Raw genomic sequence first — 24,784 nt, forward strand, 5'->3', positions numbered from 1 at the left:
TAAAGAGACCAGAGAGACCAGTAAGACCAGAGAGACTAAAGAGACCAGAGAGACTAAAGAGACTAGAGAGACCAGAGAAACTAAAGAGACCAGAGAGACCAGTAAGACCAGAGAGACTAAAGAGACCAGAGAGACTAAAGAGATCAGAGAGACCAGTAAGACCAGAGAGACTAAAGAGACCAGAGGGACCAGTAAGACCAGAGAGACTAAAGAGACCGGAGAGACCAGTAAGACCAGAGAGACTAAAGAGACCAGAGAGACCAGTAAGACCAGAGAGACTAAAGAGACCAGAGAGACCAGTAAGACCAGAGAGACTAAAGAGACCAGAGAGAGACCAGAGGGACTAAAGAGACCAGAGGGACTAAAGAGACCAGAGAGACTAAAGAGACCAGAGGGACTAAAGAGAGCAGAGAGACTAAAGAGACCAGAGGGACTAAAGAGACCAGAGGGACTAAAGAGACCAGAAAGACCAGAGAGACTAAAGAGACCAGAAAGAGAGACTAAAGAGACCAGAGAGACTAAAGAGACCAGAAAGACCAGAGAGACTAACGAGACTAAAGAGACCGGAAAGACCAAAGAGAACCAAGAGACTAAAGAGACCAGAGAGACCAGAGTGACTAAAGAGACTAAAGAGACCCAAGAGACTAAAGAGACCAGAGAGACTAAAGAGACCAGAGAGACCCAAGAGACTAAAGAGACCAGAGAGACTAAAGAGACCAAAGAGACTAAAGAGACCCAAGAGACTAAAGAGACCAAAGAGACCAGAGAGACTAAAGAGACCAGAGAGACCCAAGAGACTAAAGAGACCAGAGAGACTAAAGAGACCAGAGAGACCCAAGAGACTAAAGAGACCAGAGAGACTAAAGAGACCAAAGAGACTAAAGAGACCAGAGTGACTAAAGAGACTAAAGAGACCCAAGAGACTAAAGAGACCAGAGAGACTAAAGAGACCACAGAGACTAAAGAGACCAGAGAGACCCAAGAGACTAAAGAGACAGGAGAGACTGAAGAGACCAAAGAGACTAAAGAGACCCAAGAGACCAGAGAGACTAAAGAGACCAGAGAGACCCAAGAGACTAAAGAGACCAAGGAGACCCAAGAGACTAAAGAGACCACAGAGACTAAAGAGACCAGAGAGACCCAAGAGACTAAAGAGACAGGAGAGACTGAAGAGACCAAAGAGACTAAAGAGACCCAAGAGACCAGAGAGACTAAAGAGACCAGAGAGACCCAAGAGACTAAAGAGACCAAGGAGACCCAAGAGACTAAAGAGACCAAAGAGACTAAAGACACCCAAGAGACTAAAGAGACCAAAGAGACTAAAGACACCCAAGAGACTAAAGAGACCCAAGAGACCAGAGAGACTAAAGAGACCAGAGAGACCAGAGTGACTAAAGAGACCAGAGGGACCAAAGAGACCAAAGACACCCAAGAGACTAAAGAGACCAGAGAAACTAAAGAGACCACAGAGAGACCAAAGAGAGTAAAGAGTCCAAAGAGACTCGAGAGACAGAGGGAGACCAAAGAGACCAGAGAGAGACCAGGACTTCAACATTATGATTCTCCACCTGTGTCACTGTGTTTGTTGTATTTACTGGTGAATAAAGTTGAATAAACTCTCTTTCTGTCTCTGTCTCTTTCTCATTCTATCTATTAGTCTGCAAAAAATGTACATGATTCATTAAGATTTATATAACAAGCACAGGTCCGGCACAGACCCACTGAAGCACTGCGACGCGGTTCGATTACCTAATTCCATTTCTTAAATACCAGATAAAGATAATAGCGTTACCTACCGTTAAAGTTTGTAGTGCAGCAGAAGACGTGTTACTGTCTACGAATCCTGTTACTAACACAGGACAGTTTGGAGCAAATTGCGTAATGTTACGTTTCACTTTTGTGAGACTTTTGTGACGTGATGCACGCATCAGAGATCGATTTAGATCAATTTCTATACACTGACCAACTTGGTTTTGTGCCTCTGTAGTGGAAACACTGCATCTCACAGTCAAAGACGTCCTCTGAGGGGAACTGTCAGCATTATACAGAGAAGAAACATTTTCTGGTGATGGTGGAAAGAAAACTGGCCGCCAAGCCGGTCGTACCGTATTTGCAAAGGCTCTAATTCTGAAAATGTTCATGGCGCTGAACTCTAGACCAGTTTTGTTGCTCTTAGACAAATCTGAAGGATTTGGCCCGGACTATATGTCAATCTGTCTCTTCACCAGCGTCACAAAGACAAACTCCTGTCCACAGCTGCTGAATAAACTGACTCATTCTGATTCATGAGACTCATTTACACTCCAGGTCTGCAGAGCATCACTGGATGTGTGTTATGTTTGCAGTAATGCCTAATGTCAGAGTTTGAACCATTGATGCAACTGAACTGATGTAAGGGAAAGACATGGCAAGGAGTTTTGATATATCATCCCATCCCTAATGTAAACGCACTAATTGTAGGTTTATCTGGATAAGAACTTCATCTAAATGCCTGAAATCTAATATGCAAATGTCTTGTAGAGCTGCTGATGGAGGAACTGAAGCTCATTCTGCTGTTAAACTCACTGTGGGCGAGAGTGTCAGCTGGATGGCTCTAATGTAAATCTACTAGAACTTGGATGTGTTTCTTTTCCTCCACAGTAGAGGAGTTTTACCTGAGAGAATCGCCCTCACCCTGACTGGCTCCATAGCCAGCTGATCAATAAATCAGAAGCTGTGGGAGCGAAGCCCCTACACAGCCCATCCATTATGAATTATCGCTTGTAAAAACATCCACGCAGCGCTCAAATCATTTGTAGCTACATAATGTATTGATTAGCCAGCTCATCAATAAGTCAGAGGGCTTTGGGGCCTTTGATGCTGTGAGTGATGAAATCTTTTTATTAAAGGGGAAAAACCACACTGGAGTTATTTAGTGATGAAGTGTTGCAATTTATTATTTTGGTGACCCCACTTTTCCTCAATCTGCCTCGCCTGCTTCAACTGCAGTTAGTGATTTCCTACATTTCCCAGAATGCCTTTTACCCCAAGAGAAGGGGGTGGGATCTTGTTGCTTTCAGCTGTGGGTTGTACTGAACCAGGGTGAAGTTAGCTTGATATTGGATATTCAGTTGAAATTTGTTTTTCTGCAAAGCAAGCAATTAACAGCACATTCATGAAAATAGTTGTGTTTTTACTATGCTGGTATACAATATATACTTATGTTGCAGTTACACTATATGTTCACACGTCTTTTTCCCATGCCGGGAATCAAACCCGGGTGGCCTGGGTGAAAACCAGGAATCCTGACCACTGGACCATATGGGACTACAGTGAGCACCCAACTGTCTAAAGCTTTGAGACAAACTACAAAACAAAATACATTTTATTGATGTTGATTATGAAGAATGAATGAGCCAGTCATCAACGATATCCATCCTGCCTTACCACCACTCTCCTGTTGTTACATCTGTAGCTTGTAGGGGAGTATTGGGAGTTAAGATGGCGGCGCGCACGGACACAGCTGCTTCTCGCAGACCCAAACAACACGTACGTCAGGATGCTGTTCACTGACTTCAGCTCAGCCTTCAACACAACCATCCCACAGCACCTCACTGCCAAGCTGACCCAGCTCGGCCTCAGCACCTCCCTCTGCAACTGGCTCTCGACTTCCTTATGGGGAACAAATGAACAAATGGACTGTAGACTGTACATGACACTGTGGACTGTACATGACACATTAATGAATGGTCTCTCTCCTGCTCCTGTGGTGGAGAAACTGGTCTCTCTCCTCTTCTACGATGGATTTCTCCCTGTATGATTGTTGAACGTCTCTCGGTGCAAAATGGTGGCTCTAGAAAGAAGCCCTCGCTCTTTGATTCTGAGGGACTGACACCAAAACCTGACGTTTACCGCTGATGTTTTACATCCTGAAACATTTTCTCATATCAAACTCCGTTGTAGCTGCTGGAAATATCTGGAGGTGACGTCACCTCGTCTACGATTGGCCGGTTATCCACCAAGAAGAAAAACACAACAAACTACTGGATGGAGCCTGGAATGTGAAGTACATCACCAACAGCTGTCTTTAGCAGTTACAGTGCTGTAGGGGGATTTTTCCTTTACAGTGCTGCATGCTGTATGCTTTCCACCATGTTTTGGTTCATTTAGCAGCAGTTTGACCTCGTCAGTCTGAAGAAACAGCTGCAGGTGAAACACTGAATAAAACATCGGAGCATCAGTCCAGAGTTCGGATCATTACAGCGATAATCAGCTGGAGGCCAACACAGGGATCAGTGTTAATGAAGCTGCTTTGAAAGTCTAATTTTACAAGCTAACAGTTGAATTGAAACGAGGTGAAGCACAGCAAAGCTTCCATCAATACAAATCTATTTTTAATAACTAAAAAAAAACCAGCTCAACCTACTTTGTAAAAATGATTACATTTTCATCTGCAATGTCCACTGCAAAAATACCACTGATCAGGTGTCTGTTTCTGTTGTAGGTAAACTTATAATAAATAAAGAAAATGATCTCTATAACATCTGACTGGTACAACCTTGACAATGACAGGAGTAAACAGAAGATAATTAAAACAAAAATTAAAGGATGAAAAAACATTTTTTGTTTATAGTCAAAATAGTTTGTAGCTGCAGCAGTTAACTACGCCTGAAAAAAAAAAAGTAATAATCTACTAAAATGCTATCCAAATTAAAATTTTGCTGAACTACCACGCTACTAAAAATGCAGTAAAACTACTAAACTAACAGCACTGTTGGCAGCACTGGAATAAAGATGAATAAAGATCCCAATAAAGATCAAGATGTTGTACAAACACAAGAATAAAAACAAGAGAAAGCGAGAAAGATCGCCAACTCCCGCTTTGCTGAAACAAGACCTATTAAATCCGGACTGGCAATGCATTATGGGAATTATCAGCATTGTTGGAGCGTGTCTTCAACAGATCAGATTGACTGGATTAAAGTACTTGTTGTATAATACTCTCTCATTGTGTTTTTTTCCCGGGTCGGGAAGTTGATCAGGAGCCTGGTCATGTTTCTCCGCAGGTTTGATCTCCTTCATTAAAATGCTTTTGCCCTCCGGCTGCAGCGCTTCACGGCCCGCCTGCATGTCCAGCTGTTGGATAAATACTGCTGCGGTCGGCATGTAGACGCACGGCCGCTCTTTATTCAAGGTAAAGCCAAGCAAGGCATGTTTTTTTTAAAGAAGTGGCAGGTTACTGGTCACCTTCACACACTGGACCTGTAGCTTTTTATAGATTTTTACATAATCTATCCAAGTGTGAAGGCTGTCTGTATGTTTAATATCCTCCATTTGCTGTGGTTTTTATCCATCTCCTGTTTTTTCTTTGCTCTGTACTGTTGCAGCAACCCAGCTTCCCCACGGGGATAATTAAATTTTCATCTAATTTGAGTCTTTTAGCTGATGCTCTTATCCAGAGAGACTCGCACTGAGCGAGCGAGCAGGAGTTGAGGTTTCTGCAGGCTTCATCACAGCCCGTCTCACAGGACAGGAACTGGATCGAACTGATCAACAATCAATCACTGAACAAAATTATGTAATACAGTCTGCAGCCACAGAACTTGAATGGATAGAACGGTCATTCCCATTCAAATCAGCGTTCCTGGGCGGTCGGAGCGGCGGCCATCTTGCTGTGACCCGTTGGACTAGCTTCTGTATAAAGAGACTCGCAGCAAGTCACTGAGCTGAGACGTTTTACAGCAAGAACCAAAGCAGCTTCTCTGTCTCCTCGCTGCCATGGATTGCTAACATGCTAATGTTGACTAGAAGAGCTAGAGAGAGAAGTACAGTCTGTGATGAAGCTACGTTAGCCTCGTCGCTAACGTTAGCTTCCAGTTGAGTTCTGACAGTTTGCTAACAGACTCATCTGCTCAGTTCTCACAGTGTGACAGACTTTACACCTTAATGTCCAGACTGTGTTGTTGCCATAGCAATTAACACTTAAAATTCCATAATTGCCATTTTATACTGAACTAGCCAAATTACCATGACAAACAGTGGAAGGACCGTTCTGTCCATTCAAGTTCTGTGTATGCAACAAAATAAAACATAAGGAAATAAAACAAAGCACAAAAGAAAAGAAACAGGCCGACCGAAACTACCAATTCCCTCAGTGAAGACGAGGAGAAACTCCCAAGAAAACTTTATAAGGAAAGAAAATGGAAGAGTCATTTAGCTTTTACTTTTACTTCCAGTTCAGTTATTATTGTTTTCTCAGACGTACAAGGAGTGAACTGACTGTAATGTAGCATCTACAGAGAAGCATCGTGGACTGCATCACCCAGAACGTTTTTCAGTTTTCCACTCGGTTTCTTAACACCATGTCTAACACCAGTGAACTATATATAACAAAACAGAGAGAAAGAAGAAAGAGGTGAGAAAACAAGAGCTTGCTGTCAGTAATCTAATGAATTTACTATTTAAAAAACCTGTGATTCCCTGTGGTGATGACTCACATGAGTGTGATGAGGCTTGTTATCACATTTACCTGCTAACTGTGTGATCTGATGAACATCATCAGGACCAAAACCTCAGCAGTCTATAAACTGCAGGGATCAAGTGAAAGTTTTCTCTCCTCTCTTAAGTTGAGGAACTACAGGTGAAAATGGCAATTTTAGCTGGACTGGTCAATCTTGAGATATTCTAATATTTTGTTTCTGTAACACTTTCAGAAAACATACAAACCAGTTATCAAAAACAAATTTCCTAAAAAAGTTCCAAATCATACGTTACAGCAACTGGATTAAAGGGAACATCCATGTTCCAAAAAAAGGAAATATTGGTGGATCTTCGTGAGACAATTTTCAACCTCTTCTTTTACAAAATGGTCAACACTCAACTTAGCTGATCATGTGACCCAGCCAGCCTGGCAGTTCCTGCTCTGCAGCAGAAGTCTTGCCTCTGATCACATGTCCAACAGGCAGAGAAAGACAGAAAGACTATTGAAAATGGGCAGCGCTCTCCTTTAACATGTGACTGCTAGCCACTGCTAACGCTAGCTGCTATTAGCGTCAACTGTCTAAATCTGTATGAAGCAGCTAGAAACAGAGAGCAGCTGAGTCAGCTTGTTGTGGTGTGGCTGTAGATCCATTCAGTAACGTTCTCAGTAAAAGTGAATAGTGTGATAAGGTGGATTTGGTTACTGTGACACAGTAAAATGTCTTGTCTTTAGCCCTAGTCTCTACTCCAAAACACTCTGAGTTGTAGCTTGAGAAGAGTCAGCTCAGTTAACCTGAACAAACTGTTAGCTAGCTAACTAGCCGGCAAACACACTGATGTTAATGTGAACACGCTAACGCTAGCCGCTACTAGCTACGTTAGCTAGTGTGCTAATCAGATGTGTTAACAACAAGACAGTGATGTTAGCTGACCAGATACTATGGTTAGCTAGCTAACAAGCTGACATTATCTAAACACTAAATCAATCAGATGGATCAGTGATGAAATGATCAGTTCAGTCAGAAACAGACAGAAATTAACCGTCTGTTCAGTTCTGTTGAGACGACAGAAACACAGTCAGCTGTTCACAGAGCTGAGGACCTCCAAGATGGCCGCCAGAGGAGGTGACATCACCTGAAAGCCTAATATTGGAAAACCAGTCAGTTCTTCCTCAGTTGTCTCATTATATAAAATACAGCCAGTCTGCATTCAAGGTGAGACCTCCATCAAAGACTGAAGGGAACTGAGAGAGAGAGAGAGAGAGAGAGAGAGAGAGAGAGAGAGAGAGAGAGAGAGACTTTGTATTCAAGGTAAGACCTCTGTGTATCAAGGTCTCAAGTGAACTCAGAAGCAGAGGCTATTTTCATAAAAGAGAGACAGGAGGGATAGAAAGAGAGAAAGTAAGAGACAGAGAGGGAGAGAGGGATGGAAGAAAATGAGAGAGGAATAAAGAAGTGGAGAATCAAATAGGGTTTGATTAAAATTAAAGAGACAGAATGAGAGAGGAGACAGAAGGCTTGAATAAAATGAAAATGAGAGAAACAAAGGAAGAGAGAGAGAGAGAGAGATAAGGCTTGAACAGAATGAAATAGAGCTGAAGAGAGTTTGAATAAAGTGAAAGAAGCATTATTCATCATCGTATTCCCATGATGTCACATGCAGTTCCTACCAATATGGTGTTTTATCAAATACACAGCTGTCATTTGACTATAATCACCTGTTAATTTATTACAATCGCCTGTTATTTTCCAACAAAGATGGCTGTGTGCTGATGGAACAGAATACTGAGAGAGATAGAAAAGAGAGAGAGAGGGTTTGAATAAAATGAAAAGCAGAGCTGTAATCTCTAAATGAATGTGGTGATGAATTATTGATGGTAAAATCATACACATAGCACCTTTAAAGGATAAGGCTGGTGTTTTAAATACATTTCTTATCGTCAACAAATCCTATGAAAATAACAAAATCAACAATGCGTTTGCTCTACTCCCGTTACTTTCCGACTTCCCACGTACCGTTTTTATCCTTCAACCCGGAAGTCATTGGCTCCAATTGTAAGCTAAAACCTTTAAATACAGCTCACAAAGACATAGTTTACATTTTAAAAATCTCTAACTGTTACCATGAAAAGTCAGACTGTTGTAGTTATTACCAAATCAAATTCAAATGGGAACAAATTCTTCATTACGCCGGGGACTATTTTCTGTGCTACGGAACTACTTTCCCGAGACGGAAAACGTGTTTACGGTCGGCTTATTAAGTCGTTTGAGGAAAAAGTCGTCCGGCCCGGTGCATCGTGATGATGAAATATGCTGCAGAGCAGCAGCATGGCTCTGTGACGGGTTTAATAGTTTTTAATACAATGCAGTTCTATGGCTGCTGGGACATGAGGCTGCACTGGGACCGCTACATGGACCAGACTTGTTAGTGAAACAAATTCATTGCTGATTTTGTTATTTTCATAGGATTTGTTAATGGTAAGAAATGCATTAAAAAACACCAGCGTTATGCTTTAAGGCTATAAAACATAAATTTGGTTTCAAACTGTCCTTTCCAAACTCCTCAGTTCAGTTCAGATCAGAGTCCAAACCCAAATTGATGTTCATTGCACTGAACTGGATTGTAATATAAAGCTCTATAAAAAACTGTTCAGGGAATTTTCAAAGAATATTCCCTAATTTGTTCCAGATATTAATTCATTTTCTTCTTATTGTTAATTTAGACAACAGAATTGTGTATCACAGCAACTCAATATCATTATTTCGTCACAATATGATTCTATTGAAAGAGGATACATGATGTTATTGATTTACCTTTGGTCCTGCAGTGTAAACCGGTCCTGGTTAGCCCTGTTTGGTCCTGCGCTAAACTGAATAACATAAACTCCCCCATAGTTCTCTATAGGATTAGAAAACCTGCAACTGCAACAGTACATATCGAGCAACATACACACACACACACACACACACACACACTTCCTCTCTCTCTCTCTCTCTCTCTCCTCTCCTATTCAAATCTTAATTAAACCAATCCAGTGTGAAAGAGTGAAAGGTTTAAATCCTCCTGTGGGATTTTCCTCGGCTTTTAAAAGCAGCCTGGGTTCTAAAAACGCCGCAGAGGGAAAATAATAATCGTCTTCCACGTTGTCGAATGTAAACTATTTTACAGGAAAAGACGGCGGGTTATTATTATCGCCGCGGAGAAAAGGAGAAAACATTAAGGTCTAATGAGAAAATTAGCCAAGTCTCTAATTCTGGAAAGCACTGCACGCTTTGCTGCTGAGGAATTAAATTAAATTAAATGGAGTTTAATTAAATAGACGGAAACAGTGGTTGTTATCGCTGAGTCACACAAAATGAATTAATGTGTTGAAGGACTGTCGCAGCTCTACAAGGTCTGAACCACATCAACATCTATCCATCTGTTTATCTATCTATCTATCTATCTATCTATCTATCTATCTATCTATCTGTCTATCTATCTATCTATCTATCTATCTATCTGTCTATTTAGCAACTATACTGTTAAGTGTCCATCTATCCAAAAAAGCATCAACTCTCTGTCTCTCTCTATAGATTGCAAATTTGAGTAATAATATAAACAAACTATCGTTTCTCACCGTAACACACAAACATAAGAGACTCACTTGCAGCAGAAAAAGCTCCAGTCAATACCAAAGGTGTGACCAAGTCCACTTTGCTCGAGTCCCAAGTCAGTCTCAAGCCTGAGGCTCAAGTCCCAAGTCTAAATGTAGATTACCAAGTCAAGTCCAAGTCATTAAAGTCAAGTCTCAAGTCTAAATGTAGAACAGCAAGTCAAGTCAGAACAAATCAAGAGTCCAGTATCAATTTAATATCTTAAAGAAAACTAAATATCTAGGACTTTTCAATGCAATATGGTTTTAATAGGATAAAAACTTGGTAAGAGCATCATGAGTTTGATTTCTATAATCAGTTTCAACTTCAATAAATTCAATCATTCCATACAAATTCAGAAAACAGAATTTAAATTCAGTCGTCCGCTGGAACAAATCTCATCACTTTCAATCTAAGTCATTTACACAAACACAAGATCTCAAGTCAAGACTTTAGAAACCTTTTCAAGTCATCAAAGTACAAGTCAGAGTCAAGTCCCAAGTCAGCAGAACCCAAGTCAAGTCAAGTCTCAAGTCTTCTCTTCATGCATCAAGTCAAGACTGAAGCTATTAAAATTCTGACTTGAGTCTGACTCGACTCCAAGTGGAAAGACGAGGACCAGACCGGGCTCAGTCATTTCTCTGTTTTGGTTTCTCTGCCACTCGAAGCGAAGAAGAGACACGCGGTGGGAATATGGGCTCTGATTGGTCGATTGACAGCCAATCACGCTGCTGGACAACTTTGCCTCCCAAAAAGGACGAGCTACACCAAACCCGACACGTACAAGTTTAAAATCACGGCTTCTTCCGGACTCAAACCAGCGACGTCCCGGTCACACGTCTGCTTCTCTGCCAGCTAGACGAGAAGAGGGTTTCCACTCATCTACAGTCTCTTGGATAAAAGCAAAAGACCCAGAAGAAGAAGAGAAACCTCCACCTACGGCTCCCCAGTGAGCGTTTTATTCAGTGAAGTCTTCTTTTCAAACTGCCGCTGACAGTTTATCTAAATGAAGAAGCCGTTTGGGAGCTGTAAGCTGGTTAAGACATTCATCTTCCTCTAGCAGGAGGCTTCATTCAACACTCCTGTTTGTAACTCTGCTTCAGTCTAATCTGTTTCATTAACTCTTCAGTCCCATATGAGATTAAAGTCTGTTTCTGAAGAGAGAGGTCTTGTCACGACAAACATTACTGTTGCAGACAGACAACAAAGCACAATGTACCTTAAGAAAAATACAATTAAAATCACATAAAAGGCAAGTGCAAAGTCATAATTCAACATGAGCTTTAAAAAGGCAGTAGTGCACTAGCATAAAAATAATAATAATAATAACTTTATTTGTATAGCACTTTTCTAAAAACAATGTTTACAAAGTGCTTTACATACAATAAAACCCAAAAGCACAGTGATGTAAAACTACCACAATAAATGATAGAGCTGAAAAATAAAAATAAATAAAAAATAATAAGGATAAAAGGTAATACAAGAGATAAACAACTACAAACAAACAAACAAACAAACAGAGATACAATTAAAAACAGATGGAACTTTACATAAAAGTGTGTGCCGAACCACAAGAGAGCAATAAAATGGAGATACAGGTGAGCAGGATCAGGGGCCGAACCTGAAGAGATGAAGAGTCTCTGCTCGGCTGTTTCTTACAGATGAAAATGGGTTTTGCTGAGTTTGTCCCATTAGTCTCCTCACCTGATATCTGACCAGAAGATTGACACCAAAATCTTCTCAGTGTCTCTGGTAGTTAGCTCTGTCCGGAGCGCATGCTAACACTTTAGCATGCTGTATGTTAAGTAGTCGTAGACGATTAGCATTATCCAAATTATGAAGATAAACCTTTCAGTAATCCCAAATTGGTATTCAGATTCAGATTCAGACAACTTTACAACAACTGTTCTCCGGCCTGTAGATTCAAAACTTCTGAAAACAAAATCTCAATCTTTATCATTAGTAAAGTCCGAAAAACTTTAGCTGTCCAGCTAACTTCGATCACTTCCTGTGTAAACAGAACAAGAGATCTGCTGCCACTGAAAGTTCATCTTTTTGTTGAATTTTGTGTCTATTTTACCAAACAAGACCGGCAGGTTTATCCATCCAGCCTTAGAGCTGCTGCTAGTTCTCACCTCCTCACCTTCAGGATAATGCTAATCACCTACAAGTACTTAGCATACTGTATGCTAAGGCATTAGCATGCTCACCGGTTATCTAGTTATCTACCAGAGACACACAGATGATTTTGGTGTCAATCCTCTCGTCACATATTGGGTAAGGAGACCAATGGGACAAACTCCCATTAAAAAGTAGGAGTAGTGCTTTAAACTATGGGTCAGGGCCCAAAATGGGTCGTGGGCCTGGTGCCGGTGGGTCCCCATGTGACAGGAAGACTGGTTTGTTTTAATAAGCCTGTGGCAGTGAGAGAACACGCTGCATTCATGTTGGGTTCTGGGCTGAAACAATTTAATTTCCTGTTGTTTTTTTTTTGTATTGATCAAAGATTATTTTTCCTCCAAAATTCCTATTAGGACATTCTGCTTCATTCCACGATATACAGTTGAGAGAGACAAGAATGACAGAGAGGATGACGTGAATTTTTAACAAATCCTTCCCACTTTCAGGGCAAAAATCTTGCATTCTCTCCATTTCATGCTAAAAATCCTCCAATCCTCCAATAAAAGTTTCCTTTGCAGCTTTCTCTCTCTCTCTCTGTGTGTCTTGAAAAACTGCCTGGGGCGACCGCTCTGATCGACTCAAGAGATCCAAGGGTCAAGGGTCACTCAGTTACAGGATATCGTGGTACGACTGACTACCTTGTTCCTCATAACTAACACCAGTCTAAAGTCTGTGTATCAGCAGAGCAGCAGTTTGTCTCAAAGCTTCAGACAGGTGGGTCCTCTCTGTAGTCCCATATGGTCCAGTGGTCAGGATTCCTGGTTTTCACCCAGGCGGCCCGGGTTCGATTCCCAGTATGGGAAGATGACAGCGTAGAGTGTGACTTGGACTTACAATGCTATGACTATGTTTACATGGACAGCAATAATCTGACTATTGGCTTTATTCTAAATACGACAATATTCTGATTAAGCTGTTTACATGTGTTGCTTATAGAACTGTTCCCTTCATGTTCCTGTCTCCAGCTGCGGAGCAAAGTCCGGTCAGCAGGACCGAGGAGGATCACCGGAGACTCGGACAGTTTCAGACTTTCCCGAAAACTTCATGATCTCTGTTTCCCTCTAAATCCTGAGCATGCTCAGTTTCAGCCTCTCCTCCTGTTTCCTGCTGTCGGTCTCTTTCTCCTCTGAAACCAGTTCAGCCTCTGGAAGGCAGAGGAGCGTCAGGCGGTCCAGAGAGAGTCCTGGTTGGATTCAGGTGTTTACAGTCTGAACCGCTTCAGTAATGAGACTGAAACCAGAATACTGCACATGTCTTAATGAGATTCTGCTTACTCCACTATGACCTTATTCAGGTGAAGGGGATCAGGAAATGCTGTTGACATGACAGTTTCTTATTCAGATTGTTGTCTTAATCGGGTAAGACTGAGAGTAACAGCAGAACAAGTTAATACTGTGAAACTTGCAGTCCTGAGTTAGTCAATGGGTGGAGCAAGGCACTAACAACGCCAGGGCTGGGGGTTCAATTCCCTTGAGATGGACTGCAGAAGCATCATTTATGTTGCCGTATAGCAGAATCTGCTTTTCGCATGCTTGAAAGGTCAAATGTTCAGATTTAATATCGGTTCAAATTCTCTCTGAATGCTGCTGAATGAGACTCTCTCACTTCTGTCAGCACAGGAGAGAAACCGACGTTATTTTCCGTGTCTCTGCTGTGTTTTGTCTTGGTGAGGCAGGATGGACATCGCTGATGACTGGCTCATTCATTCTTCATATTCACGTGTATTTTAATCATCTTTGAATTTATCAAATCACAATTTATCACTCAATTTTTGAGTTCACAAGCATTTTAATATGCCATGTAAAGCCCTTTAAGACATGCTTGTGATAAAGACTATATGAATAAACCTGACATTTTCATCAGATCTATTTTTGATAGATCAGATCGATTTTTTTCACATGATGAAAGCCTCAGCTGAAGAACTGACTTGAAACCTGTCCCGTCTGTGGCTGAACTGGATCCCGGTGTAATGAAGTCCGGAGGCCCGATCCTCCACAGCAGCCTGGTTCTCTGATCAGTGGCTCCCTCTACTGGAGGATCAGGATCCCTGCAGGATCCAAAACCCTCTCAGACCGCAGGGAGCTGGGCTTTAACTCCTTCAGGACCGATCTGATGGTTTCATGGCTTTCAAGGCAAAGAGAAACCATATCAGGTGTCTGATTCTTTGTCTATTCTGCCATGAAAATGTCACATCTGTCTTTAATGTTTTCTGTTCTGTGGAAATTAAGTCTGAGATCATGTCTTGTTTATTTACCTCTGTAGAAATACTTCTACAGAGATAGAAAGACTTCTTCTAAGTACAATACACAAAAAGACATTAAAATGATGCTGAGAAACGGCCGATTCATTTTTCTTCATCTGGGTTTGGAGGTCGACTGAAGGAATGAACTGAACTTTAATCAAACATTTTGTGTCACTAATATATTTTGATCTGCTGTTGACTCTCAGCAGAGTATCAGTAAATATGGAACTGTTTCAACAGACTGTCAGCTGATATTTTCAGTTGACTATCAACAAATGTTTAACAAACTGTACATGTCTGATGTCTGCTACCTGTAAGATGACTGTCAAGTTCACCTGCTGAAATTACTATCAGTCGACTTAAGGTTAAGGCTGAGATTAGGGTTAAGGTTAGGTTTAAGTTTAGTCACATTAACACTTGGTTAGTTCAGGCTACAGGACAGAAAGACAGTCGACTCATAAAACCATTCCACATGTTTCCACTCAGCTGAAGTCTGCTGGTCAGACTGTTTGGTTGAAGACAGGCGGCAGCAGCGGACCATCAGAACAAAGTGTTACCACATTTTGCCATGAAAAGTTAATGAATCACCAGTTTGGTTTGAACCAGTTCAGCTGAAGGGGAACGAACCTGAAGCAGTGTGATTATTACTTATTATGTATATATATATACATATACATATATATATATATATATATAAATATGGACAAGGATTTTGTTATGCTTCATATTTACACAATTTGAATAAACTGGAAGATTTTCTTATTGAATGTGATTTGTAGATCAGGGAATGTCCTGGACTTTTCTTTCTTTTTGTTAATTTGATTCTTTTTGTGGATTCACGTAACACCATCAAACTCTGCGGCCAATCAGCAGACAGAAGAAGAGGCAAACCCTCCATTATTGGACCAGTCAAACAACATGGAGGCTCTGGAGAGCTCATCTCCTGTTCAGACAGAACCAGGCCTCGGTCCAGAGGTAGAAGAGCAGCTCTAATGGAAACTGAACACACAGAGAGCTGCTGGTCATGTGGTGTTGAGATAATTGAACGAGTGATGAATGTGAACAGGCAGATCTCATGACCCATTCAGCTCCAGTCAGGAAAATGTGAAACAAGTTGGTAATTCGGCATGGAAGAAATTATTCACTTTTGGTGAAATCCAACATGTGGAACTGGAACATCTTGACAGCTGCAGTGATGGAGGTGTGAACCGGACTGGGTCTGTGTTGTTTGTACGTTGAGATGTTGAGCGGTTAAAGCCAGAGAAGGAAAAGCCCCGTGAGTGTTTTGGACTCATCTGAAGAGGAAATTAAAACATGGAGGAATAAATACTGCAGGTGTTACGGAGGAGACGGTCAGCCTCCTGTTTGGAACAATGTGATCCGGTGCGTTTCTGACCAAGCAGATAAACAAATCCAAAAACAAATAGCGGTGAAGCTGTGGGTCGGTCAGATAAAACCTGAAGGTTTGATTGGACGGCAGGGCGCTGCCTCTACATGACAAGACCTTTAACACTGTCACACCGCAGCAGGAGACCTAGATCTAGACCTGATTTAGACCTGCTGGACCAGTCCGTCTCAACCAAGAGAAGAAACACTGAACAACAATGAGTCGCCAAACCACAACCATCCTGGTCTTCATGGCTCTGCTGCTCAGTGCATGTGAGTCATCAGTCCACAAGATGGTTTTACTGCAAATGTTTATGCTGACATTGTCTAAATTAATTTAACAGTCAAATCACATTCAAATCAATTATAGTGATCTAATAAAACTGACAATTAATTAAGGAAACTAGATAAGTGTGCCTAGTAACTAGTGATGGGACGATATATCGAAATATTGACAGTCCGTCTGTTGTCAGGAACATGAATGGTGATATCAGCTCCATGTTATTCTGCTGTCAGGAACATGAATGGTGATATCAGCTCCATGTTATTCTGCTGTCAGGAACATGAATGGTGATATCAGCTCCATGTTATTCTGCTGTCAGGAACATGAATGGTGATATCAGCTCCATGTTATTCTGCTGTCAGGAACATGAATGGTGATATCAGCTCCATGTTATTCTGCTGTCAGGAACATGAATGGTGATATCAGCTCCATGTTATTCTGCTGTCAGGAACATGAATGGTGATATCAGCTCCATGTTATTCTGCTGTAGTAATCACTAATGAGACTCTTGACCATCACAGTTTCACAAGCTCTCCATCCAAATTATATTATTGTCACTTTGTAATGACATTTTTAAATTGTTGTTTACATTCTAGCAGCCAATGGCATCGCTGGAAAGATTTGAGTCTCAGAAATAAACAACAGTCAGACTTTGTTGTCACTGAACTTTTATTGATCACATCGTATCCTGGCTGTATTGAGATCAGGTATCGAAGCGTATTGTGAGATAAACTGATCGTTCATCACTACTAGTAACGAACAATATCCAATAACTGCTGCATCAGTTTTCTTTTCTTTTCCTCCTCAACCTACAGGTGCAGTGGAAGGAGAGAAGACGTTCTGTGAAGGATTTGGGGGAACATGTTCCAGTCCTGCAATGTGCAGGTACTGTTACTGTGGTGTTGTTGTATGTTCTCATGAAGGTCATGTCCACGTAATAAATTAACTTGTACTGATGAGCAAATATTTCCTCACAGTGAAACTCTCCAGCTTGGATGTCCCAGTGGATCAGTGTGAGTGAAACCAACAACCAAGACTCAATGATTTCATCTATTTTATCAATAATATGAATTAGCTTGTTTTCTATTCACGGCTCCCCAGCTATAATTGAATTATGATCCAGTTCTTTGTCTTTCAGATGCTGTGGTCATCCCTTCACAGGTTTCTGATGAGCTGAACTGTAGTTAAGAGAGGAGTGTATCCATCTAATAATAAGGTGATAATTACAAATCTACCTTCAACTGCATACTCCTCCAAAAAGAAAATTAAAGACACTGAAATACAAGATTAAAGAAGATTTGTGTGTTGGACTATTACTTTCTAACCTGCAAACTCAAATGTAGAAGAGAAAACGGAGAGTGAAAAGTCCCATAATTAGATATTAAGTAATAAGACTGATCAGTGGCTCCCCCTACTGGAGGATCAGGATCCCTGCAGGATCCAAAACCCTCTCAGACCGCAGGGAGCTGGGCTTTAACTCTTTCAGGACCGATCTGATGGTTTCATGGTTTTCCAGGCAGAGAAACCACATTACTCTGCGAACCAGTAAATCCCTTAAAATCCCCTCACATTTACATGAATTCACCCCTTAATTCATGCAAAATCCCCTTAAAATCAGTTAAGGGAGTTATTAATGGAGGAGATCCCATCAAAACCTCCTTAAACTCCCCTTAATGTTTGACTCCTTACTTTCTAATTTAATGTAAAATTCAGGGAGACAGGAACTTCCCATTAATAACTCATTAATAACCTGTAAACCTGCACAAAAGACATGAAAAATCCCTTAATTTCTAGAGTCTCTGTGAATCAACCCATGAATAAATCCCTTATAAACCCATGATACTGACTGTACTTTATTTAAGATGTTATTTTTAATGGAGTAATGTTTATGTAATGAGAAATTAAGGACAATTCAGGGCCAAAATTAAGGGGTTTGGTTTCATAGTGATTAGGTGTCTTCTTTATTCTGCCATGAAAATGTCACATCTGTGCCTTTATGGTTTAATAAGTTTTCTGTTCTGTGGAAATGAAGTCTGAGATCTAGTAGAAAAACTTCTACAGAGACAGAAATACTTCTTTATGTGAGTAGATCCAAGTACAATACGCAAAAAGACAAATTCAAATGATGTTGAGAAACGGCCGATTCATTCTTCTTCATCGTTACTGAGGTCGGGCGGCGACTGAATTTCATTTCACACGCTGACAATTTTTTGTATATCACTTTATTTCAATAGTCTGCTGTTGAGTCTCAGATCATCAGTAGATATTGAGCATCAGCTGACTGTCAACAACAACCGCTTCAACAGACTATCAGCTCAGTATCTTACTATCTGATCTTATTTTCAGCTGACTGTCAACAACTTAAGGTTAAGGCTGAGATTAGGGTTAAGGTTTAACTTTAGTCACATTAACACTTGGTTAGTTCAGGCTGCGGGACAGAAAGACAGTTGACTCATAAAACAGTTCCACATGTTTCCACTCAGCTGAAGTCTGTTGAAATAAAGTTATTATTAAAGTTATTATCAGACATCAGTGTTTGAAGACATGTTGCTGTCTGTGGAGACGGATCTGATCTGACTGACAGCAGTGGACCATCAGAACAAAGTGTATGAAAGTTTATGTCACATTTTTGATGAAAAGTTCCTCTTATCCAATCAGAAATAACTGGGAAGCTCTTTTATAAGTTAATGAATCAGCAGTTTGGTTTGAACCCGTGCTTCGATGTTTTTAATTCAGCGACAGGAGATTTTACCGTTCGCTCGAACCCGTAACACTGAAGAACAGTGTGATTACAACATGAACAGATACATGCGGACGGTGATTTTTCTGTTTAAAGCCTCTTTCAGCACCTTAAAGAAAAAGGTTTGTGTGGATATTGGGGGGATGCTTATGTTTGAGATCTTCACTGTTTGAATAAATATAAGTTTTTTCTTTTTTTTGTTTGATTTGTATGGACTGAATTGTCCACAACAGAATATCTTGGTTAGTGTGAAAAGAGCAGCCGGTTGTGATTAGATATAAATTGCAGGAGTCAATGCTGTGATTATATTTCTGTCCAAAACACGACAGAGACATTCTTATCCCAAAAACAAGTGTTTATATTTCAGATTACCAATACAGGCAGCCATCATCATCATCATCATCATCATCCCATGAAGCATTCAGATACAATTAAAAAAATACAACTTTATATGTACATAGAAAAAGGTTGGCTTCGCTGAGCTTATAAAAATAACTATCATACTCAACTCAAATGACGCATATCACTGATTCAAGGAAGGAAGAAGGAAGCAAGGAAGGAAGGAAGCAAGGAAGGAAGAGAGGGCTCCAGGTGGACGTGGTGCGAGGCTCCGGGTGGATCTGAAAGGATGAGAAGTCGATTGGAGAAAATGTCAGCTGACAGGAAACAGCTGACAGAAGTGATTTTCAGACTGTTCCTCCAGACGACAGCAGTGAATGGAGAGAGAAAAAAAACCCACAATTCTCCAGTCTGCTCTACCGGAGCAACAGATCACAGAATCACTGATTTTGGGTTTTATCATGGAGGAAGAGACACGACCCAAGACTCTACCAGAGTCACACAGAGATTTAAAGAGAAGGATTATATACTTAAAGGGAAGTTTCAGTGAGCCTTCCCTGTTAATCACTAGCCCCGTTTTAGAATGACCCAAAACCTTTTACATTACAGTTTGCGTTTCTGTGAAATCGGCAGCCACCTCCTATTATCATTTGTTAGCAATGCTAGCACAAGTCAATGGGGTATGAAACCAGAACTCCTAAAATCTGTTGCGGGCCTTTCCATACACTTCAGCAGCTGCAGTAATATTAAGAATCTGGCTTAAAGCACTTCAATGGGATTTTGAAAGCAATGGTTTCACACTCCATTGACTTGCACTAGCATTGCTAACAAATGCTAACAGGAGGCTGGTGCCGATTTCTCAGAGACAAAAACTCTGATGTAAAAATGTTATAATAGAATAGTGGACATGGTTAGTGACAAATAGGACAGGCCTCTAAAATCACTGAACCTTCCCTTTAATATCTGAATTTAAAGTTTCCATGGTTGTGTATCGGTTAATTCATGACGCCGGGGTCGATGAAGCCTGTTCTCAACCCACGAGAACATTTCAAAACCCCAACGCCGTCAGTTCCTCTAATATCAAATAAGTCTGTTTTTTGTACAACGCAGCAAATGAGTTAATTGGGTTAAAGTAGGAAAATGGAGATCTCAATTAGAAATGAAAGAGTACTGTGTCCAAAAAAGGCTGAAATCTTCTCCCAGAGCGCATCCCTTTGCTTTGGGAATGTCCCATCACAGCTCACCTGCGGCCATTTTGCTTCCTTGCCTTGTTTTTAATTAATTTGGGAAAAAACGGTGAAACCTGATGCAAAGGCAACTGATGTTTTCAGAGTATGTATCCGACATGTAGGAATCGTGTTTGGCGTTCAGACGGTCCAGTGGGATTGGAGTTTTTCCCGTTCGTCAACAACTTGATGAAGGCAATCCAAGAAAACAAAACAAAAAAAAAACAACATGAAAACAATTTGCAGTTCTAAATGAATGAATGTAGTGTCCAAAAAGGCTGAAATCTTTGCGTTCTCAGGTCTCAGTTGTGGCTTTCTTGCGTTACTCTTTCTGCTTTGCTCATATGGGGAAGCAAAATGGTGGAACCTACAGCGACTTACAGGCGATTTGATGTTTCCGTCAAGAGTATTAGAAACAGGATCGGACTGCCAGTCTACTGTCGGTTCAGAGACGATCGGGGCAACAGTGTACAGACGGATGTATAAACAGATATAACGGGATTGAGGGAATCGAATGGTTGTTCTGTGTCTGGAAAATCCAGGAAGAAAATGTAACTAAAACCAGAATCCCTGCTGTGTGAATATCTTCTGCTTACTTACAAGCCTCATACGTCTTCATAAGCCCTCATTCTAAATGCAACTAGGGAAGCAAAATGGTGAAGTAAAGCAACATTTAAGCAACTGTTTCATGTAAATGTTAAAGTGTCTTCTTCAAACTCCCTGCCTTTTATCGAACGGGGTAGGGCCCGGTGCGGCTCTGGTTCGCTGACTGCAGCTTTAAAACAAACAAAAACAAACAAAAAAAGAAAAAGAAATGTGCCTTTAACCGAAGGTCCCACTTCAGCCTTCATGTCGCTGCTGTCAGAGTCTCCTGTGCTCATCGAAAAATCAGCAGATTCACCGTGGAGAAGAACAGGATAAATGATCGTGTAAAAACAGGAAGCGACGGCGAGACGAACGGAAGGAGGAATCTGTCTGGAAAGGACCGCCGAGTCCCGACGACTCCGAGCCGTCCTGAGCTCGTTAGTTCGTTTGTTCCCCTCCCCCCTTTTGTCCTCTTTTGTCCCCTTTTGTTGTTGATCTCTTCCTCAATCGGTCTCCATCCCTTCAGTCCATCCCTCCATCCTCAGATCCGATCCTTTGCTTTCACAGCTAAGACCAGGCGGGGACTCAAAATGGCGCACAACTGATCTCCACCTTCATGTTTATTTAGTGCATCAACCCGTCTTTCACTTCCTGCCGTTTTGGGGAAGCCATTTTGTGTCGCCCTTCTTAAGTGTTTGGGATCAAATCAATCGGGGAGTCAAAATGGCACGCGCCTAAAATCGACCTGTCATGATTCAGTTGATCGGTCTTCCTCTCCCTCCCTCCAACCCATCGTTCTCTCCGTTACAGGGAATGCAAACCAACCCATATTCTCTCCTCCGCGTCTCCAGTCCGTCCGTCAGGCCCCTCCCCCCTCGGCTCCTCCCTCTCTGTTAGGAGCCGACCTCCGTCGTTTCTCCTCCCGTCTCCACCAGCGTCACCTGCCCCTCCTCTCCCTCCATGATGATCCCTCCTTCCTGCAGCACCACCATCTCTCCCTCCTCCTCCACCTCCCCTCCCCCCGCCTCCTCCTCGTCCTCCTCCCCTCCCACCACCTCCTCGGGGCTGCCGTCGGTGGCGGCGGCGTTGGCGGCGGCGGTGCCGTTGCTCTGGCTCTGGGCCATGGCCTCCAGCTTGATGCGGTACTCCTCGGCCTCCTGCTCCTTACGCAGGAACTGCTGCCGGTACTCCTGAGCCTTCCTGTTGGCCTCCTGCAGCTGCCTCTGCAGCAGCTCCTGCACAGCAACACACAGGTCAGTGATGGAGGAAGAGGTACAGAGCGAGAGTGTGTGTGTGAGAATACTAATACTACCACTTATACTGCTACTACTACTACATATACTGCTACTACTACCACTGCTACTACTACCACATATACTGCTACTACTACTACTGCTACTACTACCACATATACTGCTACTACTACTACTGCTGCTACTACCACATATACTGCTACTACCACTGCTGCTACTACTACCACATATACTACTACTACTACTACTGCTACTACTACCACCACATATACTACTACTGCTACCACATATACTGCTACTACTACTGCTGCTAATACTACCACATATACTACTACTGCTACTACTACATGAACAAACATGTCTACCACTCACCGTGTCTCCTGCATCGTTGTGATTGGTCGTCACCTCGATCTTCCTCTTCCTGCTGGGCGGGGCCTGAGGTTCCTCCGCCACCACTTCTTCTGTCACCGTATTGGCCGGTACTGCCAGCACTACAAACAAACAAACAAACAAACAAACAAAGTCAACAACAACATATAATATGGCTCAATATGGATAACGATAATGGTGGGAGGGAAATGTGGATAAAGCGATGTAAAAGTATGTGTGTTTACATGTATTAGTGTGAGGATGTCTATGTGTGTGTCTATATGAAGTGTGTGTAAGTATGTGTGTGTGTGTGTGTGTGTGTGTGTGTGTGTGTGTGTGTGTTGACTCTCTTACTCTGCTGTCCGTGCTGCATGGTGACGAAGAACGGCTGTCCCATCCCTCCTGTGGTCTGCAGGTTGCCATGCTGGTCCGTTACTATGGTGATGACCCTCTGACCCCCCTCGTTGACGACAGCGGCATGCTGGATGTTGGAGTCCAGAGCGCTGGCCGCGATGGCTTCCTCCGACTCGCCTGACACACACACACACACACACACACACAATGAGAAATAAAATAGACGTTACTGCAACTGAAGAGCGACAAATAGGTGGAAATTAAAAAGGAGAGAGTGTGTGTGTGTGTGTGTGTGTGTGTGTACCTGCGTTAGCCTTGTTCAGCAGGTCGGCCAGGTTGACCACGCCTCCCTGTATTCCTGGTATTCCCTGGATGATGAACTGCGGCTGGGTGGAGCTAGTGCTGGACTCCACATTCATGTTCACCTGGTTCTGCATGCCCTCCTGCACACACACACACACACACACACACACACACACACACACACACACTTAATACATATGCAAAGAAAACATAGGGAATAGTGTGCATGTTCTGCAGATGATCTTGAGGTGGAAATGCTCCTTTAAGTTGTCTAATCATTTCTCAAAATTGTCTAAATGTTCCTATAATTCATCTAAATGTTCCTTTAAGTTGTCCAAATGTTCCTTTGTCGTCTAAATGTTCCTTTAAGCCATCTAAATGTTCCTTAAATTGTCCAAATGTTCCTTAAATTGTCTAAATGTTCCTTTATGTCGTCTAAATGTTCCTTTAAGTCGTCTAAATGTTCCTTTATGTCGTCTAAATGTTCCTTTAAGTCGTCTAAATGTTCCTTTATGTCGTCTAAATGTTCCTTTATGTCGTCTAAATGTTCCTTTAAGTTGTCTAAATGTTCCTTTATGTCGTCTAAATGTTCCTTTATGTCGTCTAAATGTTCCTTTAAGTTGTCTAAATGTTCCTTTAAGTCGTCTAAATGTTCCTTTATGTCGTCTAAATGTTCCTTTAAGTTGTCTAAATGTTCCTTTATGTCGTCTAAATGTTCCTTTAAGTCGTCTAAATGTTCCTTTAAGTCGTCTAAATGTTCCTTTATGTCGTCTAAATGTTCCTTTATGTCGTCTAAATGTTCCTTTAAGTTGTCTAAATGTTCCTTTATGTCGTCTAAATGTTCCTTTATGTCGTCTAAATGTTCCTTTAAGTTGTCTAAATGTTCCTTTAAGTCGTCTAAATGTTCCTTTATGTCGTCTAAATGTTCCTTTAAGTCGTCGAAATGTTCCTCTTGTTGTTTCTCCGGCAGAACGTTTCCCTGCAGTATCATAATAAGCTCTGCAGGCTGTACAGAGCTCAGACGTTCCTGTTCTCTTTCGGTTCCTCATCCATTTTCCATTTGCCCATAACCTCTGGCCATAATTAACATTAGCCACTAGGATCATATTGTAAAACACAGTCACAGGGCATTGTAGAGCAGCTGCATATATTAACATATTTAAAGCTCTTAGGGGTTTTTAACGCAGAAAAACATGTTTCATGCCAGAGGTGGAAACCCGACAGCTGTAATTATGTTTACATGTGCAGCTGTTTCCATCTGTTTCCACGCTGCAGTCAAACTCTGCTTCTAATGTTAATTATCGCCACAGGCTGGGAGCGCAAAACCAGAAGGTTGAAGTGTCATTTTGTTATTTTTTCTCAGTTCCTGCACTTCACCTTTTTAAACAGTACAGGAGAGTAGCTTCATGCTTTCAGATGTCAAGACACT

General features: G+C 41.6%; 1 protein-coding gene and 2 non-coding genes across 4 annotated transcripts in view; 1 reads left to right on the forward strand and 2 right to left on the reverse strand.

The window, feature by feature from the left end:
• Nucleotides 1-3,234: 3,234 nt before the first annotated feature.
• On the reverse strand, nucleotides 3,235-3,306 carry trnae-uuc (transfer RNA glutamic acid (anticodon UUC)). The gene has a single exon. It is a non-coding gene; the product is annotated as a tRNA-Glu (tRNA).
• Nucleotides 3,307-13,006: 9,700 nt separating this feature from the next.
• trnae-uuc (transfer RNA glutamic acid (anticodon UUC)) lies at nucleotides 13,007-13,078 on the forward strand. The gene has a single exon. It is a non-coding gene; the product is annotated as a tRNA-Glu (tRNA).
• Nucleotides 13,079-19,273: 6,195 nt separating this feature from the next.
• Nucleotides 19,274-24,784, reverse strand: part of LOC139932020 (GA-binding protein subunit beta-2-like) — an 11,882-nt gene continuing 6,371 nt past the window's right edge. For both annotated transcript variants that reach the window (XM_078290277.1, XM_078290278.1), the window contains exons 5-8: nucleotides 23,357-23,495; nucleotides 23,053-23,229; nucleotides 22,702-22,820; nucleotides 19,274-22,311 (exon numbers count right to left, since the gene is read on the reverse strand). In XM_078290277.1, coding sequence (XP_078146403.1) covers nucleotides 21,970-22,311; nucleotides 22,702-22,820; nucleotides 23,053-23,229; nucleotides 23,357-23,495 — 777 coding nt within the window. In that variant the 3' untranslated portion in view covers nucleotides 19,274-21,969. The remainder of the gene's footprint in view (nucleotides 22,312-22,701; nucleotides 22,821-23,052; nucleotides 23,230-23,356; nucleotides 23,496-24,784) is intronic.

Source organism: Centroberyx gerrardi, chromosome 19, assembly GCF_048128805.1.
Source record: "Centroberyx gerrardi isolate f3 chromosome 19, fCenGer3.hap1.cur.20231027, whole genome shotgun sequence".
NCBI classification, from domain to species: Eukaryota; Metazoa; Chordata; class Actinopteri; order Beryciformes; family Berycidae; genus Centroberyx; species Centroberyx gerrardi.